Here is a 21,883-nt window from a genome sequence, read left to right as displayed (position 1 = left end):
ATGGTTCACTAAAGAACTGAGAAATTTGAAAAACAGAAAGTCGCGTTATTTTAGATTACACAAAAAACCGGTTTACACTCATACTATGTAAAATACTCACTTTTGCGTCATAAGTTTTTTAAATTAAACAAAAAGTGTTACAAAGCTTACTTGTGTAAAATCAAGCGGCGTATAATATATCATCCCAAATCATTTTATGACTTCGTAAACTCCAAGCGAAATGTACGTGGGGTTCCTTCCGCCATGAAGTATCAAAATACCGTCTCTAGTGATAATCAAACAATTTCTAACATGTTCGCTCAGTTTTTGAAATCCAATTATTCCACTAACTCACATGCTAACATTGACTATCCTTTTCAACTATGTCCAATGAACTCAATAAATATCCCAGTAATATCTCCCGATGATGTAGTAGTTTATCTGAAATCCTTAAAGCAGTCCTTCAATTATGGTCCTAACCAGATCCCTACTTGTATTCTTATAAATTGTGCTGATTATCTCTATGAGCCGTTAACAGCGGTATTTAATTTGTCTCTTAAAGAGGGCGTTTTTCCAACTATATGGAAGGAATCGTTCATAACCCCGTTACATAAAAGCGGTAGCAGATCTTCAGTGGAGAACTACCGGGGAATAGCTAAGCTTTCTGCAATTCCTAAATTATTTGCAGCAATTATAACAAATCAGTTGACGCATTGTATCTCTTCTAGCATTTCATATAGTCAACATGGATTTTGCAAGGGCAAATCAACTTCTACAAATTTACTTGAATTAACATCCTATATCTCAAAAGCATTTAGTGAAAACAAAACTGGTGATGTTATATATACTGACTTCAGTAAAGCATTTGACAAAGTGTGCCACTCGTTGCTCATCTATAAACTTGATCTTCTTGGTCTTCCACCTAATTTTCTACGTTGGATCTCTTCATACCTCGACGATAGATCACAAAGGGTAATGTTTAAAAATACTATCTCTGACGTCATTGATGTTACTTCAGGAGTCCCTCAAGGTAGCCACCTAGGCCCGATTCTGTTCGTGCTTTTTATAAACGATATTTCTACAGATATACAATTTTCCAAAACTTTAATGTATGCAGATGATGTAAAGCTTTATAAATCGTACGTTTCAATTAATGAAAGGTCTTTGCTACAATCAGACTTAAACAGCATGGCTTACTGGTGTCAAGTAAATCTTATGCCTCTAAATCTTAAGAAAAGGAAAGTAATGTGCTTCTCGCGAAGAGCTGTTCATCCCGCTTCTTATACAATAGGTAACCATAACCTGGAACAGGTATACAATTTTGTGGACCTTGATATCACAATGGATCCTAAGCTAAATTTTAATCTTCATATTAATGTGACAGTCAACAAGGCTAAAGGTGTACTTGCATTTGTGAAACGATGGTCAAAAGAATTTTGTGACCCTTATATCACTAAAACCCTGTTTACAACATTAGTTAGGCAAATTCTGGAATACGGTTCGGTGGTTTGGAATCCAAGGTATCAAATTTACTCAGACAAGATAGAATCAATTCAAAAACAATTCCTACTTTTTGCTTTAAGAAATTTCCGTTGGGATTCTCAATATAACCTCCCACCTTATATCAGCCGATTAAAACTTATTAATCCTCCTACACTTTCCAGCCGCAGGCAAATGCTTGGTAGAATTTTTATAGTTAAATTACTAACAGGCTCAATTTCAGGTCCGCTTCTTCTGGGCGAAGTTAGCCTTAATGTTCCCTCCCGGGTATCAAGACACTTTTGTCCCCTATTTCTGAAAGCTTGTAAAACTAATTTTGAATTGCACGACCCACTCCGTTGCTTATGCCAGGATTTTAACTCTCATTCCAGCACGTTTGATATATCAGATCCGCTTTTCAGCATTAAGAAATCGATACTGTCCTCTCTCAATAAATGAATCATTAAAATAAAGACATAAAATCGGCTGATGAATTTAGTTCTGTAGCTGAACAGTTTTAGATCTCGACACTTAACAAACTCCTGCCTATCGTGACTCGGCGCAAAAATTTAAAATAAATACTGGTTCCGTACGTCATGCGGACTGCGCTGCTCGGGCGGATGGGCGGGAATGGAGGGTAAAAACCGTTGGGATTATTATTATTATGCTTTTAGGCACAAGCCCTATTCATTTAGAACTTTTTAGCGATGGAAAATTAGCGTCACGATTTCAAGAATCCCACTGCAGAATTATAATATGACTGCTAAAAATATACCTAGTTTTAATTTAGAAATAAAAAAGACAAATTAATTCGAAGTATTTTTGATTAAATGTAAAACAGAAAATATGGGTGAAAATTTCATACTTAAAGGGGTCACCGACACGGTTGCCACATTTAGTCACTTGCGACCAAAACAGATAACTTTTCGAGTGCTTGGTAACTTGGTAATTTTTTTTTTTTTTTTTGGTAACTTTTGGTAAGTTTGCCGTGTATAAAGTCATACTAAAAAAGTTGGATTAAGTTGACAAATTGTACAGTGGTTGTGTGTAGCGGTGACCACACTCCTAGAAACAATTGCGTTGATCAGGCAACACAGCAAAAATAACTAACCACATATCGAACAAAATTATCGCTGGGCAGTCTACTCGTTAATTTATCACAGCGTGGGGCGCCTGTCACACGTTCAATATTTATTGTGATATTTGGATCGTGATCCATATTGATGGATTTCAAAATAGTGATGGATCGCGCGGGCATGCTACATGTTCAATATTTAGCGCGTCAGTATTTACATGTTTTTGTGTTGAGAGGTTTTAAGTCCAGTAGATGAAGCCTGGAAATCTTATCTTAATGTTATTTTATTGAAAATGTTCTATGCTTTTTATTATATGAATGGTGATACCACATCTAATTTGTTCGAAATGCAACGCGAAATGCCGAGCCGTGAATTGATATCACGAAATATGCCACACGTTCAATACTTATTGACAGATCTTTGATCCATGTATAGAGGACATGAAAAAAGGGGGTCTGAACAGCAGTTTGTGCGGTGTATTTGGGCTCTTTAGCGCTTCGGTGTATGCACTTAAGTCGATTTTTTAAATAATTTTTTTGTTCTGAGGCTAAAATCCCGTTCAAAAGACAAGAGCTTACAGCGCGTTTTTATTAAAAGTATATTGTGGCGAATACTGCGACAACGCGAAGCGAGCAACGACAAAATGGCAACATGTTCGGGAATGTTCGACAGTGAGAAACGTCAAGTGGATGAATACTGCGAACAGCGAGAATGGGAGAATGAGCGATAAACTTCAGAACGTTCTAGAGTTGCTATGAGTGCGAGCGCAGGTATATAACACCACTGTGGGAGTCAAGTTAGTTGAAAGTCAGCAAGTTACCAGACCAGTCAATCAGTTGCGAATCAGCATGCTACAAGCAAGTTGTGAAACAGAGATAAATTGTGTTAGCAAGTTTTGTAAAGCGTTGTAATTGCTTTAAGTGCTTTTATTTCAATATCGAGTATTGTAAATTGTTTGTTGTACAATAAAGTTAATTGTACTGCAACTCGGTCATCTTGAGTGTTTATCTAACAATCCAGAGATACGAACCGAAAGGATTTTGGGAAATCCGTCAATTAGTCAAGGATAATCCTAACAATATTTTTAAACGCGTGCATTGCAAAAATATTTATGTGTTTTTTTTGTTTCACAAATTTTGTGTATATTCTTCTTTATACACATACGTATACAGAGATTGAATAAATATTTGTTTATATACGTATGTAAATGTATCTATGTATGTATCAGAGTAGCTTAACTCACATTTCAAAAAAAGTTGAGGTGTACATTAAAATGCATTACCAGAATCGAAACGGTAATAGCCCGAGGCACGCCCTTTTAGTTTTCTTTTGCTATAATATGTAGCATCACGTAGGTGCAATTAATTTTTTAGTAATAGACCGCATTTATTTTTTATAAATCCTTTTTTATCATATTACCAGGGTTTGAAAATGCTGTAATATTTTTATTTTATTTGCTTTTGCTGTGCTTTGACTTCGGCATGTATGATATCGAAAGCAAAGCAAAAGCAATTCAGAAAAAAACAAATGCTTTGGCTGCCGTTTTGCTATGAAATTTCGAAAGCAATTTGTGGAAGCACAAAGACAGCGCAGCAGCAGCAAATCAACATCAATTTGACTATAAATTTGCTGCGAAACATCGAGTTGGCAGAAACAGAGGATATTATATGTATGCGTGCGCAAATCCACTAGTCGCTTACCCTGATAAGCTTTGCATTGATCGCGGAGTTAATAGTTGCGTTCCCTAACTCGCAAGAAGTTGCAAGAAATTACAGGAATTTACCAGAAAGCGTTCCCGTACTCGGTTCTCTGCCTTATTTTGCCTTTTGATAGTTTTACAGGTTTTAACGCAGAAAAGTTGGGGAACGGAACTAATATGTATATACCATGCTGCAAAAGCGTCATGTGCACAACACAGCCAAGCAGATAACAGCACAGCAAAAGCACTATCACAGCAAATCAAAAGCAATAAAATTGTTTAAATAAACTGCCGATAAAAAAAACAGAATAAACTTTCCAAAGTCACAGCAAAAGCAAAGCAGTTCGAATCAAAATCGAAAATTTCAAAGCTAAGCAAAAGCAAAAATAGTAATGCTGTTGCTGCTTTGCTGACAGTTTTTCAAACCCTGACCATGCTGCAAAAGCGTCATGTGCACAACACAGCCAAGCAGATAACAATACAGCAAAAGCACTATCACAGCAAATCAAAAGCAATAAAATTGTTTAAATAAACTGCCGATAAAAAAACAGAATAAACTTTTCAAAGTCACAGCAAAAGCAAAGCAGTTCGAATCAAAATCGAAAATTTCAAAGCTAAGCAAAAGCAAAAATAGTAATGCTGTTGCTGCTTTGCTGACAGTTTTTCAAACCCTGCATATTACTAAGATTTTTTTTGTAGATAGGCTCCTCTGGCCCTCATGGCCTCATATGTAAAATGAATTTGATTAATTTTCTTTTAATAAAACTATTTATTGTACCCATGTCTTATTTATGGCAAATAAACAAGGTTTGTTTTTACAGTTTACTTTACAGTATAATAAAACGTTGTTTTTTACTAGGTAACTTTTAGGTAACTTTTTTTGTAAATTCTGGTCAGAAAATTGTTTGTCGTGTGGCAACTGTGGTCACCGATCCTAACAAGATTTGATAGGGAAAACTCGAGCATGCAGAACCGGCTGTCTTCGGAATAAGAATACACCAACCGCTAAATCAGACCGACTTTACAACTATAGTATATTATAGACAGGCCATTCATCGATAATTATAATTAAATAACACCTTCGCCAACTCGCACCCCTTCAAAACCATCAACGGAGACCAGCGCCACCAGTCGCGTGAAGCTCGTGATACTTTAATACACCTCCATTCTGGATATTGTATAAGGTTCAACTGTTCAGTCCAATTTGAATAAGATAACCCGATGACACTAACCACCTCCTCATATGCACACTCACATCTGCTCATCAAGCATCCCTCTCCCTATGGCCCCAACCCGTCGGATCTGGCCTTTTCTTTATTAGATGAGAATGAGGACACTGACAAAAACAACAGTGAACGATGTTCATTCGGTTCCTTTTATTTTTAAGGTAATTTTCTTCAGTGAAAAATTTTCCAGTATTCAGAAATAAAAGTGTTTAAGTTCCATTTACATTAAAATAAAAATGTAGAAGTTTTAGATTCTGGTATATAAATAAGCTAGGTAAAAGCCCGAATCATTCGATTGTATAAGTACGGTATATTCGCTATTCGAAAAATAAAGACTTCACAAAACCGCTTCAAAATATAAAAAAACGGTTGTTTAGTGGAAGGTGTTGCTCATTTTCTCCATACAAAAAATAATTGCCGAACATACTTTGTATGGAAGAACATGCGTGAAAAAAATTGCCAAAAATCAACGCGATTTTCCAGCAACTTCAAACCTGCACTTTGTTATACTATAAAAGAATGGGCTATAAAACTGCATACATAGAATTTTTCGAAAAAATCTGATTAGAAGTTGCAGATCTGTTTGTGTACGAGTGTATACACAAGAACCGGTTTGTAACTACTGGGAACGAACTACTCATGCCCGGAATCATTTATGCAAAATAAATGTACTTTGCCAAAACCCAAATAATTTCGACAATTTCTTCTTTTTTTATTCAAATTCTAAAACTGCATATCGTCGCTACCATGTCAAACTATCGAATGTGCAAAAATGCGATACCTTTCGCATGCATTTAGAATGATACGCACGTTCGCAAATCGCCAAATTTCTAGTCTTATTAGAAGCAGAGGATACTGGCTTTAACAAAGTGTCGAATCCCACACTTTTTCCTAATGACAACAACATTTTTTACATTTTTTTTTTGGCTCTCCTGAAAAATACCCGTTTTCACATTCGATAATTTCACATGGTAGCAACGATATGGTCGTATTCAATGAACCGATGAGGGTTAATCACAACGAAATCGTATTTTTCTAACGGTATTTACGAAAACACGGTGCGATAATTTCTCCACTATATTTTTGGTTTAAAAACCTCAAACTGGTTTTTATATACGTCCTCTACTTTTTTCACATACAAAATCAATTTTATTAACTTTTTTTCTTCATGAAATCCTACGAAAACATTTCATATTTACATAATTAATTATACATACCTCGCGGTATTACGCGAATTTCCAAACGGCCATTTACACAACCTTCACTTGGTATTAACTGGTTACTGGAACTGTCAGTGCCAGCGACAGCTGGAAGACTGTGTACGTTCTGGAAGGACTCTGGTACCGATTGATGATACGATTGATAACGATCATTGGATGAAGGCACTGTAGACCTTTGAACGGTGCTTGCTTCCATTCGCCAAGGTATTACTTTAAAATCAAAGAGCTGGTAAAGATCTTCCCTTTCCAATGATTTTTGGTTTTCCAGTAAAAACAAATTCGGCAAACTAATATGTATCTTTGTTAAAGAGCCAGCAGGGTGCCTTTTTGCTTCATTGATTTTTTTTGTCGTATCATTCTCATCACAGCAGGTAGATGCTTCTTTGATAGGTACCGTAGACATATGTCTTATCGCCAAAGGGACTGCGGCCTCCGAATGGTTTTCGCGTACACAAATATTTCTACTTATATCCATACGATAGATCTAGAAGAGAAAACATTCTATCAGAACTGATTGTGAACTTAAGAAAAGCATGAACAACTCAATTAATTCAAGTGCAAAGTATAGTTACAGAAAATAGGCACAACCAAGCAGATAGATTATTTTTCTGCTAAAAGTAAACCATTTTAGAGCCATTTGCTCAATGTCTGATTAAAATAACCTAACCGGTCACTAAGGGCCGATTGTTCAATGTCTGATTGACACAAATCGGAGGTAGAAGCTCCGGTTAAATGCAACCAGGAGGTAGTTGTAACCAGACATTGAACAACTGGCTCTAAGTTGTGATTAGCTGGCGTCAGGTTGATTAGATCATTGTGAATATTTTATGAAAGAGTTCAGAATATGTCCGTTGTGAATACACAAAATCTGTGTATCAGTTGAGTTATTAATAATTCTTAACCTGTTTCTGTACTGATAGCCATCAGCAATTATGAATAGATATTTTCGCGAAATGAATAAACCTCTTATATGAAAAATGAAGTGTTGTTCAGGTTTTCTATGATAAGCTACGTTGTCGGAAAAAATTAAAAATCGTGTATTTTTTTGTTAGAAAGATTTGTTATTTTACTAAAATGTTCCTTTGGATCAATATTATTTGATACATTTTTATGCGAAATATTCCTATATATTTCTTGTTCATAAATAATAAGTAAAACATTAATTCCAGTCATTAATTTTATTTTATCCCACGGAAGTAGGGTAACTTTCTTTGAGCTTAATTGCCTCTTATATTTCGTTCGAATTAAGGCATAACAAGGTAGAAGTGATTGCGACATTTCTCTCTTTTGAACTGCGACTGAAATGCCAACTCTTAGCCCTATACAATTCATAATTTAAATTTTTTAATTTTAACTTTTAATTGTGAGCACAGCGACTGATTTTATATACACAATAAAATAAAAAGGAATTACAAGCGGTATGCTATGTGTGGCAAGAGCCAGGACAACATACTTTATTGTCAAGTGAAGCGACAACGGTGGGCGAATAGCTGCGGTGTTTCGTTGGAAGACTGTCCGCGTGCGTGCGAGAACCATTTTAGTGCCAGTGACTTTATATTTGTTGCCCATCGCATCTGAGTATTTCTAAGCGCTTGAGTTTCTTCCCAGGCACGGTACCTCTACCATGCGATTCCCCATTGCTTCAATTATCCCCAAGTGTCGGCCGTACATGAGGTGTCTGTGGGGACGAAGTTAGCTGTTGATGCACATACCCAAACTGAACAAGTGTGCCATAAACAAGCACGACCGGATCCACGAGTACACTAACATACTATATAAGCACCCTTTAGGATCTTAAAATAGACTTAGAGCACACTACAAACTAGACTACTGGTGATTGTAAGTAGTCCAAAGTTTGGTCCAAGCACATGTAAAATTCTATTTATATTTAACATTGAATGTGCAAGGCTGCATTACATTGTAACCAATTTTAGATAAAAATAAAATAAATAAAATAAAACTTTTGGCAGATGCGATTCGAACCGGGGTTCAAAAATTTTCTAAGCGGATACACTCTGTGCATGCCAACGACGCACATGAAAATTCTATGACTAAGTGCCTACATATCAGTAAATCGTTAATTGTACCCATTGTCCGCTACTGCGTGACATTGGTTGCGTTCATAAGACGTAGCTGTTTAGCTCATCTGCTACGAAACTGCTGGCAACTGTTGAACCCAACAATTACGTCTTAGAAACGGCTTGATGCTGCCAAATGAACCGCTGATAAATGTAAAGAAATGAAATTGCAACAAATGGAGATAGTTGCGCCGATACTATTTAGAATTCAACGCTGAGCGGCCGCCGTGTTGAAAAAAAAGTTCAATGTTACAATGAATTAAACAGTGTAAAATTATATAGCAAACATCTTAAAAACATATATTTAGAAACGTAGTATTATTATAAAATGTTTTAGTTACTTTATCACGTCAGTAATATAAAATATAATAAATTTGTTTGCAACTGCCACCTAACAAAGCGGCGTTAAATTTAATATAAGCGGCGTAAGTCTTTTCGATCAGCTGTTTAGGCTAAGCCCAACACGTTGAGTTCAGGTATCGTAAAAATTTTCCGCTGGAAAAAATGGCGGAAAGTTGCCAACTGTTGGGCTGAGCATAACTACTCAACTGTGCGCTTCTAAGACAAACAGCCAACGGTTACCCAACAGCTACGACTTATGAACGCGCCCATTGTAACCTTATGCATTACATACGTTAAATACAAAACTACTACAGTATATTTTGCTTAGCTGCACATCCTTCTTTGCACGAAAAACTTGTGCACGTAACCGAAAAAGGCACTTAAGCGAATTTTCTTTACTAATTCAATGAGGAAGGTATCCGAATCCCTATGAAACCAAATATTGGCGCAGCACTTACCATGTAGAAATTACTGCAAGCGAAATTTTTACCGAATGTTATCTAATTATCTATATAACTACATAAATTGATAGCCATTTTCGTTGTTCTGCGAGATGAGCAAAATAAATAAAAGGTTGTAAAATTAGGTAATTGTAGGGCCAGTGCAGGTAAACGTAATACGTTCATTGATAATTGATACTAGTCGCACCATTTTTGAGGCAGGTATCGCCAATGTTCAGTTATGTTGAATGCATCTATCGGAGCAGTTTCCTTACAAATGTTAAAAATAATGCGCATTTTGGGGTAGGTATCTTAAATGTGCACTTAAGCATAGAGGCAGCAAAGCAAAATATACTGTATACCTACAACTATATTTTTCGAGCAATTGGACCAATCTTTCTATGATAAAATTTGGTACATGCATAGCAAAGGGTTAATTTCTTTGTTTACATTTTTTGACATTACAGTCAGCTATGAGAGAGCTGAATATGCTTTGGTTTGAATTTTCCCCATCTAACTTGTGAACTAACTTGTGTCGGCCGCTATGGTGTAGTGGTAAGCAGTGCGCGCTTTCACTCATCAGCACCTGGGTTCAAGCCCTGGTCAAAGCAACATCGCAAAAATATAGAAAAAGGTTTTTTCTTAACAGCGGTCGTCCCTCGGCAGGCAATGGCAAACCTCCGAGTGTATTTCTGCCATGAAAAACAGCTTCACATAAAAATACAATCGCCGTTCGTAGTCGGCGTAAAACTGTAGGTCCCTCTGCTTTGTGTGACAACATCAAGGCGCACGCCACAAGTCGGAGGAGAAGCTCGGGCAAACACTAACATATGTGTAAGCGCCAATCTATTATTATTATTAACTTGTGAAATAAAATAAGAGCTTTCGTAAAACACAATCCTTGACATTGAACATTTGGAATTAATTTTTCATTTTGTGAATATCTGCTTCATGAAATTAAGGCTAGCAATTTAGTTAAGGTGCTCGTAAACGATGAGAGCATGGTGTGAGAATTCTTATGGGTGTTTACACACACATTGATTCTCACTGGTATTTTGTTCTTATAAGAACATTTTTGGTAAAAAAAAATTTCATTGATTCTCATGTCTGTTTACACAAGGAGCTCTCATGGGGGCATATGTGAGAATAAAATATGTAATAATATATGAACTTATGCAAAAATGTAGAATAGACGATTGCAGTAACTAAACAAAACAAAAGAAGAACAAGTAAGGGCAGTGCCGTCTTTGGCTATGTCGAAGGCTTCGTACCTTCCATGAACATCAGAAAATGTTACTTCAACCGATTGCAGAATTTGAAATGAATTGTTTGGGAGCTAAACGAAATTTTTATATTCACTGCATACATAGATAGACCTATATAAAAAATCATATCTGAACAATCAATGGTAGATATGTGCATATATCTTATAAGGCAACGATCTAAATGATAGAAGATATAACTTACACAGCACCGATCTTTGCAATTTTTCCAGTAGACTTTGTATGATTATTTAGAAAATAGCCCACGAAATTTCTCGGTTTTGGTTGTCCATATTAAGGAGTTTTAAAATTAAACATCGTAAGTACCAAATTTCATGTTCGAAGCTACATAAATGGTGGAGTTATGAAAAAAACCTCATATCTGAACAATCTGTTGTATTGGCGCTACAGGTTAAAGCGGTCCGATTTTGCCGGTTCCGACAAATGATTAATACATTATAAAAATACACTCGCTTTCCAAATTTCAGCCGGATATCTTGAAATCTGAGGGGTAGATTGCGTTCAAACAGACAGACATGCATGGCTTAATCGGCTCAGCTCGAAGTTCTGACAATTTAAGTGTACATTTTCATGGATCCATCTCTTCTTCTTCTGGTACTTTCAAACATCGGACCAAAGTTATAATACCATATCATATTCATATCCATGAAAGGTATAGAAATGCGAGAATAAGTGGAAATAGAAAAGCTGATTTTGATTTTTTGCGAAATGATGAATGGTCAATGCATAGCCAGATTTATGTCCTTGTTGAAATTATTATCGATTCGCAACAGCATTTTCAATCCTGCCTTAACATCCATCAATTCAGTCAGTTGATATTTAGATATGCAGTGGATAAGACTTTGTATACGAATACGCACTTCACAAGTCTGTTATTAAACGGTGCAGAAAATAAAGGTGGCGCCATTCGCGGACCACCCTCTCTTCGTTGAATTGGCAGCATCCACCTATTCGCAGACGTCATAAAATAATACATTTTCGTAATAGAATTGAAAACTAAATTTTCTAATTGTATCTACTTGCCGAAAGAAATGAACCTTAAGTAGATAAATGTACCTTAAAAGTAAAGATGTATTTGTATGTACACATTTTTGATAGTGGGTGGTCGGAGTCTTTCTTCGGTGCCATATCTACTTCTGGAATCATATGAAGCAATATTTTCTATTAAAAATACCCTAAGAAGGAATTTCTCCGAGCAGTTCAAGCCAAAACTATTTTTTAACTAATGTTTATGCCCTTTTACAAAGAAGGGAGACTATTGGAAAAGTCTCCGACACTAGAAAAGGCGTTGCAATGCCTATAAAATGAGAGAAAATTTCCCGACAAGTTATTTTGCTACCTTCCAGATGTGCCTAAAATAGTGTGCTTGTACCGAATATGTGTTCAGATTTAAAAGGGTGAAGAATGGGCACAATTCTGTTTGCTTTCACATCATTATTTCGCACCACATGTTCGCGTTTTCCTCTTCTTCTTTAAAATTTATTCTTTGCTCCCTCATTCTCTCACTTTTATGACGTCACAACCGGTTCCTCACAGCTTGATTGGCGCATTCTTGCGTTATTAGTTTTCTCCCACTGTGTACAGCTGAGAATAAAAATTCTCAACATGTAACACACGACAGCTGAGAATATGAGTTAGAGTGTAAGAAAACTCTCAAACGCACTTGTCACACGGGTGAGAATATTCCATTCATGAGAACTTATGAGATTTCCACGATGAGAATGAATAACCACTCTCATTACTTATTAGATGGCGAGGATAAGAACGAATTGCTATTCTCATGAGAATTATTCTCATGGTATACCAGTACCTTTAGTGACTTAAAAATGCTTAGTTCGCATGCGCCATTACTCTGCGGGCGATGAGTCGTAATGGGAAATAACTAATTATCTCATTATCCTACATATTTTATGGCAAGCAGACATGCATACAATTAAGTATTTAACTTTTTACGAACAAGTTTTGTTAATTTACCTTGTTCAAGCACCTTTAAAATGTTTAGCTCGTCAATTTGAAAGCACTATTAGTATCAGACTTGATACTATTTTTTTTTGTTCTTACAGTAAAACGCACGGAGCTTAATACAAAGTGTTTTTAAATTTTATTGAAAGCATTTGTCATACAACTTAAACTTGTTGCAATGCTCGGTGCACAATGCTGAGTATATGGCAGGAACTGTAAAATTTTCATGTTTTTTGCTTTTAGATTGTAGGGAGATTTTCTTTCGATCTTGTGGACCAAACTGATACAATTCGACGTTCCTCTACATGCAAACCGAAGTAATCGATTTATACTAGTTTATTTCGAAGAGCGCGTAAGGATTGGACTCAAATAGCTCATCATCTCAGCGCTAAATAAGCGCATGCAATTTTTGACGCGTTCTCATTTCGTTCAGTTTTTTTCGTTTCTTCTTTCGCACTTTTGTCTACTTTCTTTCCCACTTTTGTCTTCATCACCCAACGTAATGCCCAATCAAAAATTAGAATTGCCTTCGAAATTTTTGTTAGTTATACATTGAAACCCGCCATTTCTTGTACGTCATTTTATATGGAGTTTTTGCTTTTCTTAAGAGCTGGATGCTAAGCTTGACTTATAATTTTCCCCTTTTAAGTGCTTTTTTGAAATTCCTTAAAATATTTACATATTTTGAAATTCAGTGGCAGCGCTACACACCTTCGGTAAAAAAATCTAAAAAATCAACGGTAATTTTTAGCTACTTGAAGCTTGCACATTATTACAATAAAATTGAATGGGCTATAAAACTGTATACTCAAAAAACACTTCTGAGAAAAAATTTTGAAATTTTGATGATTTTTTTTTTGTAAGTGTTCTACAAAATCTTAAGCGGTATTAGTTAGGGAATGAACTGTATTTTAATTGATTGAAAAATCTTAAAAATTAATAAATAAACATAAGTGGCAAACAATATCATATTGAATTCGGTCCAAAAAGATATATCGAACTTTGACTTTTTAAAGAATTTAATTCTTTTAAAAATTACATACCATTGCATTATATATATTTTTTTAAACAAAGTTTTTTTTTGTTTGTTTATGTGTTTAAATAATGCTACGATCTTGGTTTTAAACTATGTATACTTCATTAAATTTTCATGTGTTATTCAAGTATTTACATATTTATGAAAGTTAACAAGAAGATGTAACTACATCAATAAATATGTTCGCTTAAGTACCCGTATCAAAGATTTCCACTAGGCATTAAATGGCAAAAATTTACTAAAACGCACTTGTTGTTCAAGTGACATAAAATTGAGTGAAAGATGCAACGCTGCATGCAAATCAAAAAAAAATTCAATATATAATGTATTTTTTATTGAGGGATTAATTTTTTGTTTGTTTTTTAAACAGTAGAATCGTGTTTCTCGTCTAAAAATCTATAGTATAGTATTCAATTCAATTCAATTTCAATTCAATTCAATTTATTTTTTCAGATTATTGTACAAGCAAGACACTGTGGTCTTTTATATGTACATCATCTCACATTTAAAATCTTGTTATAAGCATTTTATGAAAAAAAATCTTTACAAGTATTCCTGAAGTAAAGTAAATACCTTAAAAATTTAAACTTATGAGTAAATGGAAAACGGAGGTACTTAAATCCAATAGAAAAGTAAAGGATATCGAAATAGAATTAGAAATAGGTTCCCACCAGGATTATTTATAGTCAAAAAGCAGAAGACATATCAATTCCGCTAAAATATTGAAGAAGTATAATAAAACAAAGCAAAAAAATTTTTTGGAACAAATCCGGTGGATTTTTCAGGTTTTTTTCGAAGAACACAATGGCAATATTTTTCCGTGAACGGCAATTACATTAGCTTTCAAAGCCACTTCGCGTCATACCAAAATGTTGCTTCTGTCGAAAGCGCAATGATTAATTCGCATGGAGTGTTCAAAAAACACACTATATGCCACACTTACAATATAGAATAGAAAAAGCAGTTATAATCGCTTTTGTGGGTAAGGGACTAAGACACGCTAGAATGTAATTAATAGATTTAAATTGTTACCGACCAATGGCAAGCTAATTAGTCCAGAGGTATGTACATTATGCTATTGATACTATGACAGAGAACACGCAGAATACGTCGCATGAATATGCAGATATTCACCTAATGTACGGAGAAGCTTGCTGTAACGCCAGAGCTGCTCAAAGACTCTATGCGATACCCCAATCGTCGGCATCCGGATCGTAAAGTTTTCCCCCATAGAACAATAACTGAAGCTAAGCAATTTTTACACGTTTTATGTTTAGTATTTCTTCTTTTAACATTCAGTTTTCACTTAGTTAAGGTGGCATACCTGGAAGGCATGGCGGCGAAACAGGACATTCTGCAAAGGTTGATGTTGAAGTTGAGGAAGTGGAACTAGGTCCACCGACTTCAGTGAGAATGATGGAAATACGGACGGTAATACCAAAATTTACAGTTCACAAAGCATTAAAATAGAATAAATTTCATCCCACCACATGCAACGTGTTCAGGGTCTACAAGAGAGAGATTACCTGGCTAGGGTTAGATTTTGCCAAGAAATGTTGCGAATGCATGAATCATACCCCAACGTTTTTAATAAAATAATTTGAAGCGATGGATCATTATGCAAATGTGATGGTTACTGTAATTTACATTTACTACGAATAGAGGAAGACCCACTAGACAAGCAAGGTGTATATAAGTTGACTTGCGAATGTCAACATAGTTACATAGGACAAACAGGGCGCAAGATAAAAACAAGATATCGTGAACATATAAGGGACTACAACAAAAAAATGCTAAAACCTTCTACCACCCCGGAATCGAACTTCGCAAACCATATGGCAGAAAACCATTGTACGCCAATGAAAATAGGAAACACAGCCAAAGTTCTCCATGTACAGCACAAAGGACAACGCCTAAACGTATTAGAGAATATGAAGATATACAAACAAAAGACGTTCGTCGGAAAAATAATAAATGATCAAATAAACACCGCATCTGATATATTAATCGAACCACTCAGGCTACTATACGCAAAACAAAACAGAAACCCTGCAACTACCATAAACAATGAAATGCAGGTCCAAATTACAGAAACAAAAAGAAAGAAAATAACTGATTTTTACCTACCTTCCCTTGAATCCATGCAACAATTAATCAAAAAAGAGGTGAGCAGCTAATTTCTACCTGAGGATGTACACACAGAACTGAAACTACTGGTTGAACGAAAGAATATAATCCGCTGAGACGTACCTAACTATGAATCAACGACGATTTAACACGGCTATAAATAGTGACAGATAAACAGAAACTATTCAGAACGAAAAATTACACTGAAGATGGCACAACGCCGAAACCGGTTTGTCTCCAAACCAAATTTGACAAGGGATGACGGAAAATCGTTCCACATTACATCACACTCCTACCCTGTCGGAAACACCAACAACGAAAATGAGTAATTTACATAACCTTCATAGTTGTCAGATAGGCAATCCTCAAGAAATGGGAGAAGATCGGGCGCAGTACCAGTAAAAAATAAATTTATGGTGCGGTGCTTCTAATTACCAGATATTGGAACCTGTGGAACTTCCGCCAACGCTCAATTACACAGTTATTTAAAGTTCCTCCAGGAACGGCTTCCAATTCTTGAACCTGCGGCGTAGACTATGGCTACAAAATGAGGGGTACCCTGCTCATTACGGGTGTGAAGTAAGAGCTCAATCACGTGGCCCGCTCGATCGCCAGACCTTAAGGACAAAATTTATTCAAAAACCATTAAAAAATGAAGAACATTTGCGAGAACAAATAAGTGGAGCCGCTGTTGAGACATCCCAATTGAATTTAAGCACTCTAAAAGGGTCTTTTCTTAAGAAGTGCCAAAATTATTTACAGTAGAAGGTCGCCAATTTGAGCATATTTTATCAATTAGTTTGTTCCAGTACACTAGGTCATAGTAAGAAATAGTATGAAATTACGAGAAGTCGTTCTCCTACGCAAGAATTTCTCTCACTGGGAACACTTTAAGCGAGTAAGAGAGCAACCCTTCCCAGTCAGAAGTTACAGGATTTTGCCCGAAGTTTTTCTTCCTGCAAGTTCATGAAAAGTGTCAAACTATAGGCAGGGTTGCATGTGTAAACAAACACAGAACGCGGTGTGATCAAAGATGGAAGCAAACAACGAAATATTTGAATATGTACGCAATTATTCTTAATTGTATAGTTTTTAATAATTATTACTTAAAATCAGTGTTCTACCAATGACATGTAAACAAACCGACTGACGTTTGTGCAGGAAATAGTGCTTTTTACGTTCCCGTACACTTCTGTAACTGTTCCCCTTTTACTCTCACTTGAGAGAGTAACATTGTAGTTTGACAGTTCCACAGGTCTTTGCATGAATAATACTGGATCAAACTAAATAAATCAATAAATTTTTCTATATATTTTATATTTATATTTTATTTCACGTGAACCCATCCTTCACAAAATGTATTTATACATATATCTCTCGTTATTGACTGTAGTCTAAATTCCGGTAAGTATCATAAAATAATGTCAGGAACATGTAATAAAGTTCCTTTGCACTATTTAGCATATCTTTGGCCGCTAACAAGAGCAACTTAGATTTAAACCTATTAATTACATTCTAGCGTGTCTCAGTCCTTACCCACAAAAGCGGCTATAACTTTTGTTTCTATTCCAAAGAGTAAGCGTGGCAACTTTCTGAAATCTAAATTGGCCCATTATTTATGAAACGTGCAGTAATAGCTCAGTACATTTTCACACAGATAGTTAAATTTGGGGAACAAAATATCAACAAGTTAAAAATCCCAAAATAGTCCTAATCTTATAATAGTTCTTTAATATCTTTTAACGGCATTTGAATATGGTGAATCAAATATCTGGAAGTATTTTGCAGCAAAAACTGTCTAAGTATAGCCTTGTTTGTACATGCAGCTAAACAAAATACATGAAAATATCCGATTTTTTTTACATTCCAAGAATATCATATTTCAAAAACGGTAACACTTTTACCTGAAAAATGTTTGCTTATCAGGGAGCTCAGGGAAATCAACGGAACTTGTTTCCCCTTTTTTATTTTGTTTTTTAAATATATATATATATTTTTTTTTATTTAATTAAATTTTTTTATTTTTTTTCATTTTTTTCTTTCCTAATAAATTGTTGTTAAGTTAATATTTTCTTGCTTCATAAAAAAATATTCATTTATTAAACTGCGTCCAGCAGATGAATGTATGTACGTACATACATATATGTATGTATATGTACATATGTCACTGGTATTTTACGCCTAAATTTACACAAATATACGGAGTTATGTCAAACTATAACAAATTTTGGAGCATAATAAATATTTATGATTAACAATAATGCACCTTTTTCCTTATATTTAAAATTCAGCGATTTTAAATTTTGTTTGACAGCACAAACTCGTCGTAGGGTATCTGCACGAATCTTCATTGCGAACGGATTCATTGAGTGCTCTCTTAGATTTCACGAAAAACAAACCTACGATAGGGCTGCCAGATATCTACTTTGCCGAACCGGGGCACTTTGGTAAATCTAACACAACAACACCAACCGCCTCCCCCCCTTTCCTTTAGCCAAAAATTACTTACGTGCGAGAGTATGTAGTAAAATTTTATTTTGACAAGACAAAAACAAAAACATAAAAAGATTAGATCATTTCAACATACACCTACAAAACAAAACAACATATCACAACTAAAGTTCAAAATAAACATACAGTGTCGCCCAAAATTATTGGCGCAGAGAATTTTTCACAATGCATGCAACATTTTTTTGTTTTAATTTTTTATAAAACAGCAGTTTATACTATATCAAAAAACACAAAAATAAAATTTCTAAATTTTGTGCAAAACTCGGAAAATTTCAATAAACTTGCATACAAATTTTAATTTATAATCAGAGTTTTTATAAAAATTTTGAAAATGAAGTTTTGTTCCCCAAAATTTTAGTTGATTTTTGAAAAATTTTTTGCTGACAGTTCCCATTACAAACTATGTTCTACAATTCTTTTTGTATGGAAGACACTGTCAGCAAAAACAAAGTTGCTAAAAATCAACGCGATTTTCTAGCAACTTCAGACTTGCACTTTATTAATTGGCTAAAAAGCTACATTTTCAACATTTGTCTAAAAGATCAGATGAAAAATTCTCTGAGCTAATAATTTGGCAAGGCACTGTACTTACAAGTACACTTGGTTTCATGAAAAGAAAATGTAAGTACAAGATAACATTAAAAGATCATTCATCGTTGATGGGAATTTGTTTCAAAACTTCTGACTTTTCCTTAACACTAGAGTGCACGCGCTCTTTTTTTACACCAATGCACGCGTGGCCTACTATAGCAGACCATTTTAAAATGTCAATAAATGTTTTCTTAGATAACATTTAAATGAAACTTATAGTTAAAAAATGTAGTTAAATCTATTACTTTTACGATCACAAACTTAAATTTTTTCATAGCAACTAGGAATTTGAAAAAATAAATAATTTAGTTATGTAACAGAAAAAATAGGAATTATTTTACTTCTTACATCAATTTCTTAAATTTTCTTCTTAAACCAATGTTATTCAAAAAACTATCAGTTTTTGTAACATTGAGCGCCCACCGCAGGCTGGTGATCAGGACAAATCCATTTGTTAAAAGTCTTGCACCACTTTTTATGGATGGACTTAGAGCTCTGGTACAATAGGTGAATCGACCAACTAAAATTTGGTATTACATCGTGCTGTACTTTTTGAGATGCTCCTAAGAGCTTCCCTATTCCACATTTTAGTTGTTAGATAAGTGTTTCAATGAATGTACAGCGTCAAAGCGGGTTTCAAAAAATCGAGGGACTATTCTTGTAAAAAGATATCCGTGAAATATTTTTCAGTATTGACATTCATTTGGTTGATTATGAGAGCTTCGATTGTAGCAATGTTCATCAAATCGAAAAATATTTTAAGTTGCTATCGGCGGCAGTTTCTAAGAACACTGATGCACCGCATATGCAAAGTAACCAAATTAAAAATTCAGTACACCAATACTCGGGCGGACCACTATGGTAGGCCCGTGATTATCGCGCCAATCCACAAAAAAGTGCATACACGTGGGTCAAGCGCGGTGCTCACTCGTCGACAAATTTAATGCAGAGGGCTTTCCTCGAACTGCTCTAAAACTTTGTTCACATATCAATATTATCTCAATCAAAGCTCGTTTTTTAATCACCCCGTTTACACAGACAAATCTCAGATTATTAGCCGTCAAATTTGTTGTACTTGTTATTCTCACATCTCAAGGAAAATTTATGTTTCTTCTCTGTGCCACCGTGATCACGTTTTTCTGCTATAATAAGCAATATAAATATATTTTAACTTAACATTTGATTAAAAATACCTTTACAAACCTCTTTTACTTGCTAGCGTACATTTTTGTTTACTTTTACATTTGGCATTTCTCCTCTCCTTCGCAAAAACAATCGATAAAAATAGGATGGACACCGAAAAGTTATCGGTTAAATCTGAGATTATTTTATAATTGCAGATTAACAAGGGAAGAATTTTATATGGCTTATCTTTTGTTATAATTACAGATTAGGGTGTCAAGCTCGAAAATGAGGATAATCTACTTATATGTGTACCTAGTATAACATACAAAACTGTCAAGGTATCAACAAAAATGTTGCCGTGGTCTACTATAGTAGGCCGCGCGTGTATTCTAGTGTTAATATAATTGTAAAACTCTGTACACGTAATTTTTAACGTATGAATTTTTGTATATTGAGCGAGAAAAAAAATGTATCTACATTAGATTTATGACTAGGTATGGCCCAGTGTTGCCACAAAAAAATTAGCCTATTCCTCAAAAACGAATAAAAAATCCTCAAAATCCGAACAAATTACTCAAAATTTTCATATTACAGATATGAGTATTGTGTACTGCATACTATTTACAGGTACTTAGTATAAAAATTAATTACATTCTCCAATTCAATTGGTACATTTGTACCTGCGCTTCAAACAAAATACCACCATTGTTTTTTATGCCTTGGTTTGTATATAATATTGCTGCAACTATATCAGTGCTCAATCTGGTCCTCAAGTCAGTCCATTTACACATTTTTAAACTACTAAGTATACATTCTACTGATGCATTAGAAAAGGGCTGTCTTAGTAATGCAGATATATTTTTTTTTTTGTTTTAATTGGGAAACTTATATGAACCTGAAGAATCTTTTAATTCAAAAACTTTCTTTCTATAATTTTCTGGATCTAATGAAGAATCAATATGAGTATCCCTATGATCGAACAATGCGTGTTCTTTCCATTCGTTACCGAGACTTTGCAAGTTCAAAATATATAAGTTGAAAATATAACGATGGAATGAAAAAAATTATCGATAACATTTTGAATATTAAGCGGTAAATGCAAATGGGCTTAAGAGCGAAAAACACCACACAAGCAGCTTGACAAACCAAAGCTATTTATGTTGTGTATGGGGGCGTTTGAAGGTTAGACAAGCCGTTTGAAAAAATGTGAACAAAAATCAAAATTTTTTGATTTTCTGGTCGCCATGTTGACGTTTGATCAAACCGCTTCCGTTTTGTATGATAAAATCGCCTCATTCGCAACGGAATTTTTACCGAATGAAGGCGCAAGAGAGAAAAATCGAAGAAAACCAAACCCTTTTACATTGTGAACCAAAAGAAAACTAAAATTCGTTGCTTGAACGAGTCATGTTTGCATGGTGTATGGCGAAATGAGAAAAGAAGGTTTGAAGAATGTTTGACAAGCCGCTTGTGTAGTGTATTTCTCTCTTTTTAAAACTTCGGAAAGCTTTTTGTTCAAAAATTTGCAGAGCGATTCAACAAACCTGTTGTATAAAACATGGTTGCATTTGTTATCTGCAAATATATCGAGAGAAAATTTCTCAAAATAAAAATCCTCAAAAAATTATCAAGCGCACCCGAACAGTGTTGCCATCAACATCTCTGTCTAACTTAGTTCCTCCGAATAATTCGGAGCCCCGCACATCAGA

The 21,883-nt window shown here is 34.9% G+C and overlaps 1 protein-coding gene across 6 annotated transcripts in view; it reads right to left on the bottom strand.

Annotated features, from left to right (window-relative positions):
- Positions 1–21,883, bottom strand: part of LOC118745662 (tau-tubulin kinase homolog Asator-like) — a 570,828-nt gene that overhangs the window by 160,396 nt on the left and 388,549 nt on the right. For all 6 annotated transcript variants that reach the window (XM_036479218.1, XM_036479223.1, XM_036479220.1 and 3 more), the window contains one exon: positions 6,677–7,163. In XM_036479218.1, the coding sequence (XP_036335111.1) occupies positions 6,677–7,163 (487 nt within the window). The remainder of the gene's footprint in view (positions 1–6,676; positions 7,164–21,883) is intronic.

This window comes from Rhagoletis pomonella, unplaced genomic scaffold, assembly GCF_013731165.1.
Source record: "Rhagoletis pomonella isolate Grant_MI unplaced genomic scaffold, Rhpom_1.0 Rhpom_scaffold_00009, whole genome shotgun sequence".
Lineage (NCBI taxonomy): Eukaryota > Metazoa > Arthropoda > Insecta > Diptera > Tephritidae > Rhagoletis > Rhagoletis pomonella.
The sequence above is the reverse complement of the archived record's forward strand: the minus strand, read 5'-3'. Positions and strand labels throughout refer to the sequence as shown.